The sequence below is a fragment of the Dasypus novemcinctus genome, chromosome 2, assembly GCF_030445035.2.
Source record: "Dasypus novemcinctus isolate mDasNov1 chromosome 2, mDasNov1.1.hap2, whole genome shotgun sequence".
Lineage (NCBI taxonomy): Eukaryota > Metazoa > Chordata > Mammalia > Cingulata > Dasypodidae > Dasypus > Dasypus novemcinctus.
This window is the reverse complement of record NC_080674.1, coordinates 40448850-40464552: the sequence shown is the minus strand read 5'-3', so window position 1 is coordinate 40464552 and position 15703 is coordinate 40448850. Positions and strand designations below refer to the sequence as shown.

At 35.4% G+C, this 15703-nt stretch overlaps 1 protein-coding gene across 1 annotated transcript in view; it reads left to right on the top strand.

Moving 5' to 3' along the window:
* Window positions 1–15703, top strand: part of NUP155 (nucleoporin 155) — a 74559-nt gene that overhangs the window by 21076 nt on the left and 37780 nt on the right. The window contains exons 10-20 of the mRNA XM_004447209.4: window positions 1211–1308; window positions 1742–1894; window positions 4251–4351; window positions 6201–6371; window positions 8435–8545; window positions 10208–10302; window positions 11109–11194; window positions 11713–11775; window positions 12283–12430; window positions 14380–14446; window positions 15500–15615. Of these exons, the coding sequence (XP_004447266.2) occupies window positions 1211–1308; window positions 1742–1894; window positions 4251–4351; window positions 6201–6371; window positions 8435–8545; window positions 10208–10302; window positions 11109–11194; window positions 11713–11775; window positions 12283–12430; window positions 14380–14446; window positions 15500–15615 (1209 nt within the window). The remainder of the gene's footprint in view (window positions 1–1210; window positions 1309–1741; window positions 1895–4250; window positions 4352–6200; window positions 6372–8434; window positions 8546–10207; window positions 10303–11108; window positions 11195–11712; window positions 11776–12282; window positions 12431–14379; window positions 14447–15499; window positions 15616–15703) is intronic.

Below are 15703 nucleotides of genomic sequence, written 5' to 3'. Positions count from 1 at the left end.
TAAAAGAACATTATGGTAAAAACTGATGTACCCTTATCTAAATTCACCTATTATTAATGTTTTACCTTATTTTGCTCCCTCACTTTCCTATTAGTCATTTGAAAGTAATTTACAGGCTTGCTTGCATTGTAAATTCCTCATTGTCTTCTAAGTCTTTTTTTTTTAAGATTTATTTATTCCCCCCCCATTTATCTGTTCTCTGTGTCTATTTGCTACATCTTCTTTTGTCCACTTCTCTTGTTGTAAGCGGCAGCATGGGAATCTGTGTTTCTTTTGGTTGCGTCATCTTGTTGTGTCAGTTCTCTGTGTGTGTGGCACCATTCCTGGGCAGGCTGCACTTTCTTTTGTGTTGGGCAGCTCTCCTTACTGTGTGCACTCCTTGCGTGTAGGGCTCCCCTATGCAGGGGACACCCCTTCGTGGCAGCACTCCTTGCGCGTGCATCAGCACTGCCCATGAGCCAGCTCCACACGGGTCACGGAGGCTCGGGGTTTGAATCGCGGACCTCCCATGTGGTAGACAGATGCCCTAATCACTGGGCCAAGTCCGCCGCCTCCTAAGTCTCTTACATAACCACTATGCCATTGTCAAACCTAAGAAAACTAATGATAATTCTGTAATGTTATCTGATATTTGTACAATCCATATTAAAATTACCGAATAATCTCAAATTTGCGGCTCATTTTCTTTCCACTTTTCTCCAGGATTGCAGCGCTCTTCAATTTACATTGGTTGTTAGTCTTTTAATGTAGATCAGCCCTCTCACCTTTTCTTTATCATAGTGTTGACATTTGGGAGTGAGGGTGAGGCAGAAGTATTGTTTGTAGATTAATTTGTCTTTTTTCTGTATAATTAGATTTACAGTAACCTTTTTTTAGCCAGTATTACTTAAGTGATGAAAACGTCTTACTGCATTATATCTGGAGTTATATAAAACCAGTTTGTTCCACTGTTGATCATTTGGTTAAGTTGATGTTCATCAAATCTCTCCATTAGAAAGGTTCATTTTTTGCCTTTTTAGTTAGTGGTAATCTTTACGGTGATATTTCATGCTCTGAGAAATCTCATTCCCTATTAAACATTCACTCAGTAGTTTTAGCCTCCTTTGATCTTTTTTGTAAAAGGGGTTACTCTTAACAATATTAATGTAAACAACACATGTTTTTGCTATACATTTTAAAAATACACTTTAGTTTTTCTCCTTTCTCTTAGGACCATAGATCGGTCAGTTTTTAAGCCAATTGTGCAAATAGCAGTGATTGAAAATTCTGAATCACTGGACTGTCAGTTATTGGCTGTCACACATGCAGGTATGGTGTTTTATTGATATATCCGCCGTTTCTGTTACAAATTTCTTTATCCTTTGATTTGGAAATATATGATTAGAAATATGTTTTTACTTCTATATCAATTATCAAACCATGTTAACAATTTATAAATTTAAGAATTTTGGAAATCGGAAGGTTTCTCCGGTTCTGTCTTCTTATGTTATAGATGTAAAACTAGGCCTGAAAGGTAAAGTAGCTTACGTTCAATGAATTGGAACTTGGATTCCCTTGGCCTGTACTTGCAAGTTCTTTCTACTGAAACGTGTTGAGTCTACATGGTGATTTAAAACCAGTCAGGAAACTAGTGTATGGCTTTAATAGAGTTCTTCGTTTCTACATGGATTTGATTCAGTAACACATGTACTTTAGGTCCTTTGTTGCCTATGATTGATAAATAATTTTATTCCTTCCTCAGGTATAAGGTTGTATTTCAGCACTTGTCCATTCAGACAGCCATTAGCACGGCCTAATACATTGACACTGGTTCACGTCCGCTTACCTCCTGGATTTTCAGCATCTTCAACAGTGGAAAAACCTTCAAAAGTTCATAAAGCTCTTTATAGTAAAGGTAAGTGTCTAAAATACTGTCAGATATGAGATTTGTTTCTTAAAACTGTTAGAAGGTATTTTTAAGGCATTTTGAGGCATTTGAAAATAACAAGTGTTCTAATAAAGATTAAAATATTTTACATCCAGATACTCTGTTTTTTAAATATTTTAAAATATATTTTCAGTTGGCTTATATATAAAAATTATAGTATGGCTAAAATATCAAAGCACTGTTTTGTTTTGTTTTTTGTTTTTTGTTTTTAATTTTTAAAATTTATTTCTCTCACACACACACCCCGCCCCAGTCGTCTGCTTTCTGTGTCCTTTCGCTGTGTGTTCTTCTGTGTCTGTCTGTATTCTTGTCAGCGGCACCCGGAATCTGTGTCTCTTTCTGTTGCGTCATCTTGCTGCATCAGCTCTCCGTGTATATGGCACCACTCCTGGCCAGGATGAACTTTCTTTTACGCTGGGTGGCTCTCCTTATGGAGGGCACTCCTTCCGCGTGGGGTTCTCCTACGCAGGGGACAGCCCTGTGTGGCACAGCACCCTTTGCATGCATCAGCACTGCAGTGTGCCATCTCCACACAGATCAAGGAGTTCCTGGGTTTGAACCGTAGATCTCCCATGTGGTAAGCAGACGCTCTATCCATTGAGCCAAGTCTGCTTCCATACTGTTTTGTTTTAATTTCAGTATATTACCAGCCTTGTATATAAATTCACTTGGTAATATCAGTATAATATCCATTCCAGTAGAATCTGAACTCTTTTCCTTCAGAATAGTTAGGAAGACTTGAGTGACTGCTAACACTATGACTGCTGTGGCAGTATTTTTATGAATACAGAGAGTTTTGAGTCTAAAAATACAGTCTTGATGACAAGTCTTTTGGATTCATAGTTAAATTAAAACAACAAAAAAAGATTGAATTCAAATTAAACATCAAAACCTTAAAAATCAGTACCTGTATGTGCTTTTTCCCATTGTGGAAAACATTTCCAAATCATTTGTTTTGTCTTTTAAAACCACAATGAGGTACCCACTTTATACTCACTAGGGTGGATATATTCAGACATTTTTTTATTTTTTTAATTTCTTTCAGTGGTGTTTATAGTTTGAATGTACAAGTCTTGCTCTTGTTTTTTAAATTTATTCATTTGTTAACTTTATTTCTAAGTATTTTTATTCTTTTTGAATTAAGTTATAAAACTAGAAAGTCATTGAAGAAAAATTATCTATGTTTTTAATTATGTGTACAATTCAGTCAAATTGCCAGTTTCTAAACTTCCATAAGCTAGAAACTAAGAAACATTTTCTGTCACTTTGATGTATATATAATCTACTCTCTTATTCACAAGCCAGTTAAATGTTCTGTGAATTATCATCCCATCAGCTGCAGCCATTCAGTGGGTTCAAGACTGATGTCAGTAAAGACAGTAGAAAGGAGGCAAGTTAGATGGTGGGGCTGGAATTGCGTACTGGAGAGTATATTTAAAATTCAAAGAGTAATATCACCTAGTTTTCCTGGTATACCGCTTTTATAGTACATTTATCTCTGCCATTTCACTAGCAACCTCATCATTTTTATTCATGGTATGTTTGAAATAACCAGTATATAAAATCTATTTCATTGAATTTAGATGCCATTGATTATAAGTCACATCATCATTTTATGTACTAATAATTTTTAAGTTGTTAATTGAATTAACCTGTTAACTGCAAGATATATTTTAACTTCAGAAATGTTAAAATGTGAAAAAAGGGAAACGGACTTTGGCCCAGTGGTTAGGGCGTCCGTCTACCACATGGGAGGTCCGCGGTTCAAGTCCCGGGCCTCCTTGACCCATGTGGAGCTGGCCCAAGCGCAGTGCTGATGCGTGCAAGGAGTGCCGTGCTACACAGGGGTGTCCCCCGCGTAGGGGAGCCCCACGCGCAAGGAGTGCACCCGTAAGGAGAGCCACCCAGCGCGAAGGAGGGAGCAGCCTGCTGAGGAATGGCGCCGCCCACACTTCCCGTGCCGCTGACGACAACAGAAGCGGACAAAGAAACAAGATGCAGCAAAAAGACACACAAAAAAATAAAAAACAGACAACCGGGGGAGGGGAGGGGAATTAAATAAATAAAATTTAAAAAAAAAAATGTGAAAAAAATAATTATTTACCTGAAAGAAATACAGTATAAGATCTGGAACATTTAATGCTTCTACATAACCAATAATTAGTAATTATATGTTCCTTTAGGAGATTTATTTTTTAATTATTTGTAACTTGTTTGCTTTTTGTGAATATGTATCTGTGATTAATAATTAATATTATTAAAGTTATTGGGATTGCGTACTATTTAATAGCATATAATAAAATTTTGTGATTTAAACTTTCAGGTATTCTACTGATGACAGCCTCAGAAAATGAAGATAATGACATTTTGTGGTGTATCAACCATGATACATTTCCTTTCCAAAAGCCAATGATGGAAACACAGGTAAGTTATCCTGAGAATTGTGACGATTTCTCTGTGAATCTGTGAATAATTTTAAGTGAAGAATCATATATTAAGGAACTTCTAATTTATTACTGCTTTCTTCTAATGATCATTTTATGGTTAGAAAGCATGTGGAAAAGAAGTATATTCTCTTACTCCTTTTTTTTCCCTCTCTCTGGTTAGAAATCATTGTGACAATCACTAAAAACATCTTTTAAAGAAAATATTGGGGAAACGGACTTGGCCCAGTGGTTAGGGCTTCCGTCTACCACATGGGAGGTCTGCGGTTCAAACCCCGGGCCTCCTTGACCTGTGTGGAGCTGGCCCATGTGCAGTGCCGATGCGGATGCGTGCAAAGAGTGCCCTGCCACACAGGGGTGTCCCCCACGTAGGGGAGCCCCACGCGCAAGGAGTGCGCCCCTAAGGAGAGCCGCCCAGTGCAAAAGAAAGTGCAGCCTGCCCAGGAATGGTGCTGCCCACACTTCCCGTGCCGATGACGACAACAGAAGCGGACAAAGAAGCAAGATGCAGCAAATAGACACAGAGAACAGACAACCGGGGAGGGGGGGAATTAAATAAAGAAATAAAGAAAGAAAAAGAGAGAGAGAGAGAGAGAAAGAAAATATTGGAAACCTTTTAGGATGTTTTTGTAACATACCTGAAAATAAGTATATCTTTTCTGAAATGATCTTTGTCCTATTTAAATATATTGCATTTTTCATAGTTTAATTATCGGCCATCCAATACAGTTAAGTCTTAGAATTTTATTCTAAAGATAACTTTAATTTGTGGTTTTGCCTACATTTTTAAGTTTTAATTTTTAAAAAACATTGTCAAACATACATTAAAATACAGGAAATGGTAAATTGAACCCCCTATATAAGAATTAACATTAATTTTTCCTGTCTTATTTAATTTCTCTTCCCTACATAAATGTTCACAAACATACAAACACAGTTGTATTTTAAGCACATACCAGACATATCATTTCATTTGTGTAATAATTGAGTTGCACCTTAAAAGATAAAGACTTTTAAAAAAACATAACCACCACATATATTGCATGGACTTTTATCAGATCCTAGTCACCCCTCCACAAAAAAAAAAAACCAGCTGTAAAAGATAATAGAACAGTAAGGGGAAATGCAGAAATTATATATCGGCTAGACATGTTTTATTAAGGAAATATTGTTAATGTTTAAGTTAAAATAGTGAAGTGGTTATGTTAGAAAACTTCCTTATTTTTAGAAGATGTATACAGAAGTATTGAGAGGTGACATGATGTTTGTAACTTACTTTCCTAGAGTTTAGCAAAGAGAGATTATATAGAAAGAAAACACATATGGCAAAATGCTAACAATTATTGAATCTAGGTATAGTGTATGTGAATATTTACTGTATGCTTTTCAGCATTCCTTTATGTTTGAAATTTTTTTAATAAAATATTTTAAAATACTAAACACTTTTAAAAAAGAGTATCTTAGCTTTGAAAGCAAATCTAACCTCAAAAGATGAGTGAAAACCTATGTCAGCAAATTTTAAGCACTGAAAGTATAACCACTAAACCTACTCACATAGATTAATATACTTTGAGAAGATGGCCAGCTTAGAAAGTAGCCAGTTTAGTTATTGAGAAAATTATAATTGTAATAAATAGTAACTACAATTTATTTTGAGGAAATTTTGCCTTTGTCTTCTAGTGTGAAAAAACTATTAGTAAAGGAGTTGATTAAAATGATAAAAGAATAGAAAATTAAATGCTGACTTTTAACAGTATTTCAGATTTCTGGAACGTTTTGCTTTATCTATCTTCAAAAAGTTCTATACACACTTTATTTCTTTTACATAGATGACAACCCGTGTTGATGGTCACTCCTGGGCTCTTTCTGCAATAGATGATTTGAGAGTGGATAAGATAATTACACCGTTAAATAAGGATCATGTTCCAGTAACTGATTCACCAGTTGTTGTGCAGCAGCACATGTTACCTCCAAAGAAATTTGTTCTCCTCTCAGCACAGGTATGCACGGACTCTTACAACAGAAACAAAAAGAAGAGAAGCAATCATTAATTTTTTATCAAGTGCTCTGCAGTTGTCACTTCATAGAGTCATTTACTTAGGTATTTATAAATGTTTACCCTTATTACATTCTTAAGGAGTAGTTTATAAATACAGAAAGAACTGAAAAGTAATGCACTCACAAAATTCAAAAGGTATAGTAGACATTATAATATAATACATACTATAATATAAAGTAAAAATTCCCTTCCAGTTTAGATCCCCTCCCATGTAACCAGTATTTTGTGTATCTTTCCAGGAATGTGTTACAGATACACAAATAATACAAATATCTTTTTAAACTAATGGTAGCATACTATTTACGTTGTTCTATTCCTTACTTTTTTTATACATAAATAGTATATTTTGTAGATCTCTCTGTATCAGCATATTAAATGCTTTGTTTTTTGTTTTGTTTTGTTTTTTACTTTTGAGAGGTATTCCTCTATGAATTTACTGTTTTTAACTTATTAATGGACCATCTTCTGCTATTGAAAATAATGATACCACCTTGTGCATTTATCATTTTCCATGTGTGTGGTAAAGCTGTAGAAATGCTTCTTTTTTAAAAATATATTTTCTATATAAACAATTTTATTGATACATACTAATAAAGCAAGCACAATATGCTATTAAGTGTGAACTCAACTATCCAAAATGTTTTCAGTGAACTGTCTGCTCCTAATCTATACAAACTTTTTTTTTTTATCATTTGTCTTTTGGGATTAATGTCATAGTTAAGAACCTTCCTCATTCTCCGATTTATAAAAGAATCCACCTATATTTCTTTGAGTACTTTTATGGTCTTATTTTGTCCTTAAAACCTTTGCTGTGTTTGGAATTTATCCTGGAATAAGGTATGAATATGGATCTAGTTTTTTTTTTCCCTAAATGGCTATATGTTGTGGCACCATGATTAATGAATAATCTAGCTTTAACCCATTGGCATAAGGGGTGGCTTTTTTTATCATATACTGAATTCCAGTATTTATTTAAACATATATCAGACCTTTCTATTTTGTTCCACCTATCTAACTCTCTATTCATGTGCTATTACCACACATAATATAAAGATTTATAATATGCTTCATGTCTGATAATAGGCTTTTTTTAAAATGGTAATTGAATTTAATCTGTTTCATAAGTTTACATGGGAGGCACCCCCAACACAATGTTAAATTCCCAGAGAAATCTTCTTGCACTGGTAATATGATAGCTCATAAGCAGAAATACATCTTTCACACAATGGTATAGTGAATAATTTTATTTTACACTGAGAAAACTCTCTTTACAGTTTCACAAAATTTCTTCACAGGTCATACAGGACATTGCTGGGTCAGGAGAGTTCTAAAGTGAAATTCAATAAGTGTGTATTTCTATCATTAGTCCAAACTAGGTCATGGCATATCCCTGTATCATTTGTGGGAGGCTTGACTTGATGGTAAGGAAGAACTGGAGGATGGCTCCTGGAGAGCAAACAAATTATCTTTTAAAACTACCTACCATTTTTTACCAATAAATTCAAGAAAAATGGATGATGGTGGTAGTGGTGATAATAATAATTGTAGTAATAATAATTATGACAATGATAATACCTAACATACATAATACATTCTATGTTCATGACATTCTTCCATTTGCTTTAGATACATTAATTCCTTAATCATAATAACACTGTGAGGTAGGTAATATCCCCTTTTTGCATATAAAGACACTAAAGTACAGTTTCAATGACCTACCCAGTGGACAGGTCATCTGGCTAATATGCTTCTTTTTTATTTTTGTTTTACTTTTTTTTGGTGGGGGAAGGTCCCAGTGTTTTCTTATTAAATATACTTTGTGTATATAGCCCTAGTATAGGTTGGGAGTTGAAAGGTAGATGGCTTTTTTACCAGTTTAATTTTTATTTTTGAAGTTCATTTTTGTTTCTTAGATTTTATTAAATAAGATAGCATCATCAGTCGCCACCAATGAAACTTAGTCAATCTGTTATTCATGTCCTTTCTTTCTTTTTTATGTCTTAGGGGAGTCTGATGTTTCATAAACTTAGACCTGTAGATCAGTTGAGGCACCTACTTGTGAGTAATGTGGGTGGAGATGGAGAAGAGATCGAAAGATTCTTTAAATTACATCAGGTAATTATTTATACTTGTTTTTAATGGGATGATATTTTTAACAGGGAAACAATGTGGAAAATAGTTACATTTATGTAAATTAGGATCACAATACTATAATAAATAATATACTGTTAATCTTACCAATCTGCCTGTCTTTACTTCTATCACTATGGATGTGCTGATATTCAGAAGCAGAATTAATATGTAAATTATCAGGTTAATAATAAACTCAGGCTTTTATTTTTGTATTTTCTCTTTTTTGGGAGGGGAAATTCTGACAAACTCATTGATTCATATAAGCACATGTTATAGGGATCACATATAAACATAATTCATAAATAGCTTGGAAGATAAGTATTTTTTGTGAATTGTTCAAAGTAGGAGAGAATTATGATCCAATATCTAGGCACAAGTGTCCAGCTGACCCTGGGATACCACTGAGGGATGAAGGAAACACCATAGAAAGATTGTAGTTCAAGACTCTGCTCTCCGGGTAAGGCTTTCCAAAATAGTAGGTATAAAAAATCTGCCACAAAGCATCCTGAGTCTGAAAATATTTAAGAATACAGATTATGTTTACTATTTGGAGAGGTTAAATGAAGAGTCTCCTGTAGTCTAGAAGGGTGAAAGCCTAAATGAACTTTGATACAATTTTAGTGGAATCTAGAGAGTGGACTCACACTCAAACACCATATCTTTTCACAATTTAATTAGCACTCCTCCCTCTATTGTTGTTAAAAAGTATGTTAGCAAGAGTCTAATGTTCCCATTGTCAGATAAATGTAGTTTTATTTGAAGCAGAAGACATTTATGAAGAGGTCCTTTTTTTTTTCTTAATTACCTAAGGAAAAAACTTGAGGCAATGGTGATAAGGACTTCGGTATTTTAAAGCCATAACTAGAAACAATAAGGTAAAATGGGGATTACTTTTTTAAAAAAAAACAAGAATATCAGACCAAAGTTAAGGTAAAACTCTGGATTCAAAACCCACATATTAGAAATCCCAGCTCCACCACCAGGGCAAAATCACATGAACACTCTGAGCTTCAGTTTCCTCTTATGTAAAATATGCGTTACATTGTCATAGTATGTGCTGTGAGGATTAATAAATGTTAAACTCTTAAAATAGTGCCTGGTACATGATAGGTATTCATTAAATGTTAGCTATTATTTTCTAAAATAGCAAGATAGAAATTGGAGGGCTAAACTAGAACTAAATTAGCATCTAAGTATGAAAAGAAGAGAGAAACCATCCTTTAATAATAATGCGTGACAAAAATTTAAACTAGTAGAGTTTGCTTCTTTTTAATACCAGTTGATTGCGTTCAGTCGGCAAATCTTTATTGAGCAGCAACTCTACGCTAGGCACAGATCTGAACAGTAGATACAGCAGTAAACAAAACTTCTTTTAAAATGTTTGTATTTAGGGAGCGGATGTGGTTGAAGCAGTTGAGCACCCACCTCCCACTTAGGAGTTCCTGGGTTCAGTTTCTGGTGCCTCCTGAAAAAAACAAAAACAAACAAGCAAATGAAAAAACCAACTCAGGGAAGCCAATGTGGCTTAGTGGTTCAGCAACAGCTTCCCATATACGAGGTCTCAGGTTCAATTCTTGGCCCCTAGTACCTCAAAAAAAAATTTTGTATTTAATTTTAAGAGAAGATTGGTTTTTTTTTAAACAGGAAGACCAGGCTTGTGCAACCTGTCTTATCCTTGCTTGCTCCACTGCTGCCTGTGATAGAGAAGTATCTGCATGGGCTACTCGGGCTTTCTTCAGGTATATGTCAGTTTTCTTCTGTACTTGGCCACTCTTTTTTAAAAAATTTATTTTATTTATTCCCACCCTCTTGTGGATTGATTGCTGTCTGCTCTCTGTGTCCATTCACTGCGCGTTCTTCTGTGTCTGCTTGTCTCCCTTTTGTTGCGTCATCTTGCTGCACCAGCTCTCCACAGGCATGGGCTATTAGCTCTCCATGGGCACAGGCCAGCTTGTCTTCACAAGGAGGTCCTGGGACACAAACCTAGGACCTCCCATACCCAGGACTTCCCATACAGTAGACGAGAACCCACTTGATTGAGCCACAGCCACTTCCTTGGCTACTTTTTTAAATAGTTGCATTGGCTAATGTGGTAGTAAAGCCTTGACAAACAATTGAAAGAACTACCTAGGAAGTTCCTAAAATTTATTTGCTAACGGATGATATCTAGAAATGGGATGCTAATGAGAGTATCTAGATTAGTAAAAATCCTAGTAGTAACTCATGCCTTATCCTTTCTTGAGATTCTCTTCTCCATCTTCTCCTATCTTTCTACCTCAGTTACCATCTTGTCTGTCATTTTTACTTCCTCAAACCCTATATAAATTCTGGTTTTTGTGTTTCATTGATATTGAGGAATACTCAAGTACTTTAAGGAAACTTGATTTCAAAGACATATTTTCATTTGGAAAATATTTAGCTAAAAATAAGTATTTGAAATGTGATTTTGTTAAAAAAATACTTCTGTCTAACTGTAATCTAGTGTGAAACTATCATACACTAATCATTAAGTAAATTCTATGCATTTCTGTTGTCATAAAAATAGGTACGGTGGTGAAGCTCAGATGAGATTTCCAGCCACTCTTCCCCCGAGTAATGTTGGTCCCATTTTGGGGTCTCCTGTCTATCCTAGTGAGTATGAAAAATATTAAAAATAAAACTGTTTCTAATACAGCTTGATTTTTAGAATTTTAACATATTTTAATGGATAAAGCTTTTTATGTTTTATTTACTATTACTGTATGGTTGTTTTTTCTTTTCTTTTATTAGAAAAGTTGCTACTGTATTTTTGGTGAATAATTTTATAGATATCTGACTTTTGAAGGTGATGATCTGTTAATACTGAGTCCTTGTCATGTACTAGGAAGCAAAATAACACATAACCAGTAGTATTTACGGAGCTTATTTCTTTATTATTCAAAGGAATAGATAAATGATTTAATAATAAGTAACTCCCGCATCAAAATTTTCCAACATGCAGATTGTTAGAAAGTTACTGGGCAATTGACTTGAGTTCCTAATTCTTCAATATATTGTGGGTGATGCCACACTTCACTCTTATGCTTAGAAACAGCCTCAATGTCGAATTTTTATCTATTCTATAAAATGGAAGCTTATTTTATACATGTTTATATTCTTTCTTTTTTTAGGTTCTCCTGTTCCTAGTGGTAGTCCATATCCAAATCCAACCTTTTTGGGAACACCATCTCATGGTACCTCTTTTCTTTGTTTTAGATTGCTAGTGCTCTCCTTTTTGGGTGAAAAGATAACAATGTGAGTTACTAATTCTTAGTGCTTAGAGTGAAACATTAACTTGACCTAGACCCTTGAAAAGAATGTTATATAATAGAAATGACATCTGAATAAGTATTGGCATTTGGCCATGAATACCTTTATTAGGAACTCCTTCTTTGATGTGCCCCGAAAGCATCTTATTTGAATATGAAGCTTTAATTGGGCCTTGAAATCACTCATTAGTAGGAATATTGATTTTAAGTTTTCTTTCCTTTTCATTCTGCATTGCATACTTGAAAGTCCATCCATGTACCCCATCCAAGTCTAAGTCTCTCTTCTTTTCAAGAAACTACAAATTAAATATTCCAGTATTTTTGTAAATATTCTTAATTAAGGGTCCAGATACAATGAACTTGGGTTATTGAGAACTCTGAATTTTCAAGGTTATATATTTAAAGATTTTCTATTTCTTGTCTGTGTACAAGGTTTACAGCCTCCTACCATGTCCACACCAGTGTATGCTGCAGGAAACCTGGCACCTCAGGCCACAAGTATGAGTTGTATGGCTGGACCAGAGATTGTATACTCTGGAAAACATAATGGTATTTGCATTTACTTTTCTCGAATCATGGGGTAAGTTTTCCTTGGAACTATTAGCTAATCCTCAACTCCTCGTACTTTGAGCAGTTGATTATTTTTAATTTTAAATTTGTGTCATTGTTTATTCCTATAAATTTTGCATTGAGTTTTAACTCACTTTTCCATTGATAAGATTGTTTATTATCTCTCAACCTCTCTATTATCTAATTAGCTCTATAAGTTTTATTACATATATGTTGCTTGAAAATATATCTTTATACTTATTAATATATGGCAAAAAAAACGACCCTGTAACTCAGTGAAATGTGTCAACAAGTCAGGTAGGTAGTTGTTTGTACTCAATCTTGCGTGTTACTTAGCTGTAAGATGGGAGGTAGCTCTCCTCATTTTTGCTGGATTCATACATATTTAGGGTCATGTTGTAAGCAGGTCTAGAGTGGCCTCAACTGGACCACTGGGCTATTCTGCATGGTCTCTTATCCAGCAGGCTAGACAGGGCTTATTCACTTTGATGAAGGCAGGGTTCCATGAGCTAGAGGGAAAACGTGTAAAGCCTCTTGATAACTGCTCACCTATTCTCAGAACTGGCATACTGGGAAGCAAATTGGGCTCAACTGATAGAGCATCCACCTACCATATAGGAGGTCTAGGGTTCAAACCCAGGGCCTCCTGACCTATGTGGTGAGCTGGCCCATGCGCAGTGCTGCTGCACACAAGGACTGCTGTGACATGCAGGGATGTCCTCCCGTAGGGGAGCCCCATGCACAAGGAGTGCACCCCTCAAGGAAAGCCACCCCGCATGAAAAAAGTGCAGTGTGCCCAGGAGTGGCACTACACATGCAGAAAGCTGGCACAGGTGATGACGCAACAAAGAGAGACACAGATTCCTGGTGCCACTGACAAAAATGCAAGCAGACACAGAAAAACAAACAGGGAATGGACACAGAGAGCAGACAACAGGGGCAGGGGGGAGGGGGGAGGGGGAGAGAAATAAATAAAAAATTAAATCTTTTTTTTTTTTTTAAAGATTTATTTATTTATTTAATTCCCCCCCCCCCTCCCCTGGTTATCTGTTCTTGGTGTCTATTTGCTGCGTCTTGTTTCTTTGTCCGCTTCTGTTGTCGTCAGCGGCATGGGAAGTGTGGGCGGCGCCATTCCTGGGCAGGCTGCGCTTTCTTTCACGCTGGGCGGCTTTCCTCACGGGCGCACTCCTTGCGCGTGGGGCTCCCCCACGCGGGGGACACCCCTGCGTGGCACGGCACTCCTTGCGCGCATCAGCGCTGCGCATGGCCAGCCCCACACGGGTCAAGGAGGCCCGGGGTTTGAACCGCGGGCCTTGAACCGCGGGCCTCCCATGTGGTAGACGGACGCCCTAACCACTGGGCCAAAGTCCGTTTCCCAAAAATTAAATCTTAAAAAAAAAAAGAGAACTGGCATACTACCATTTTTGTCCCTTTCTCTTTGTCAGAGGAAATTCTCAAGGCCTGCCTAAATTCAAAAGGTGGAGAAATAGACTCCACCTCTTTAAGGGATTAAAGACATAAAAGCCACATGGCAAAGTAGATAAGTATAGAGAGGGGTAAAGGACTACACCTTTCAGCAACTCTCCCTTACTATCCAATTATACCTGGTGTGTCTTTTTCTTAGGTTTGAGGTATATATTTTCATTGAATCATTTGTTTCAAAATGTTAAAAAAGTTCAGTGACTCTTTATAATATATGTTTTTCTTTTATAAGCTCTTTTCATTACCCAGAGCCTTTTTTTTTAGTAACATTTCATTTCCAAAATAACAGTTATATCAGGTTTGGAAATTTTCCTGTTTTCCATTCTTCTAGTTAACATTCTAAAATGTTAAGTAAAACCATTGCTAAGTTTTGAAAACTAAATAAACACATTAACTTCCTGTAGAGAGGTATTTACTATGTATTACAATTGTTTTTATTAATTTACAGCAAAATCATTAAAACATTTTTTGTTTCAGAAACATTTGGGATGCTAGTTTAGTTGTAGAGAGAGTGTTCAAGAGTGGTAACAGAGAGATCACTGCAGTAAGTGTGTATATCATTTCATTTATTTGTTTATAACCAGTTTATGGTATTAATGAATAACTACATTGTTTCCCATTTCCTGATGTTACAAACAAGATGCAATGTTTATTCTGTGTCTGTGATTGTGTGCCTGTCTAATAAACTGTCTATTGTCTGGGTTAAATCTCACTTATTAACAGTCTGATCATCAATAAATTTCTTAACATTTTGGAGCCTGTTACTTACTTGACTGAAAAATGAGAAGAATAGTATCTCTTGCATAAGGTTGTTGTAGGGTTGAATAGAGTCAGTCCTAATACGTAATATACTTCAAAGTTACTATATAATACTTCACCTTTTATGCACCAACATTCTGTGGACCCCGTACTAATTTCTATGCATTAGCAAACTTTCCAGACTGCTTTAGAAAACTTATCTTGTAGAAATCTGTTTTGTATTACCACAAATTCAAATATAAGTTTTTTAAAAAATCTGAAATGTGAATAAAGTGTATTTTAAGCTTTTTATTTCTTAAAGTTAAAAAAAAATACCAAATATCTTTTTACCTGTACTCTTTTGAAGTTCACACTTATAAGAGTAAGAACATATTATTCATCTGACATAGTAAAGGATCCGGTTTATATGAAGTTCAAGAATAGGCAAAACTAATCTGTAGTGATAGAAGTAGGAAAAGTGGTTACTTCAGACGTTGGATGGCTAAATGCCTGAAAGGAACCTTAAGGAATATTTTCAGGTGTTGGAAATATAAAATGTTTTGACCTGGGTGTAGGCTGTATACGTATGTAAAAAGTTATCAAGGTGTTTGCTTAAAGTCTGTGTATTTTACTGTCAGTACCTTATACCTCAATCAGAGGGAGAGACGTGTAGATATTTAGCCCTTTTTTTAGTCACTAAGTGTAAATTGATATAATAAAGAAATAACTTTAATGTTTATGAAGTTAGGGTGCCTCCAAATAAATTATATATATTCATTTATAGATAGGCAGAGGATGTGTTTTTATTATATAAACTCTACAGTGTTTTTAAACTTTTCAAATTCTTCCTTTCTTTCAGATTGAAAGTAGTGTACCCTCTCAACTGCTGGAGTCAGTGCTACAAGAACTGAAAGGTTTGCAAGAATTTTTGGACAGAAACTCCCAGTTTGCAGGGGGACCATTGGGAAATCCAAAGTAAGAATACAGAGGGTTCATTTTCTAAAAGTTTTCTTTTCATTGTTTTTTTTCCAGATTAATTCACATGCAAGAAAACTCACCCTTT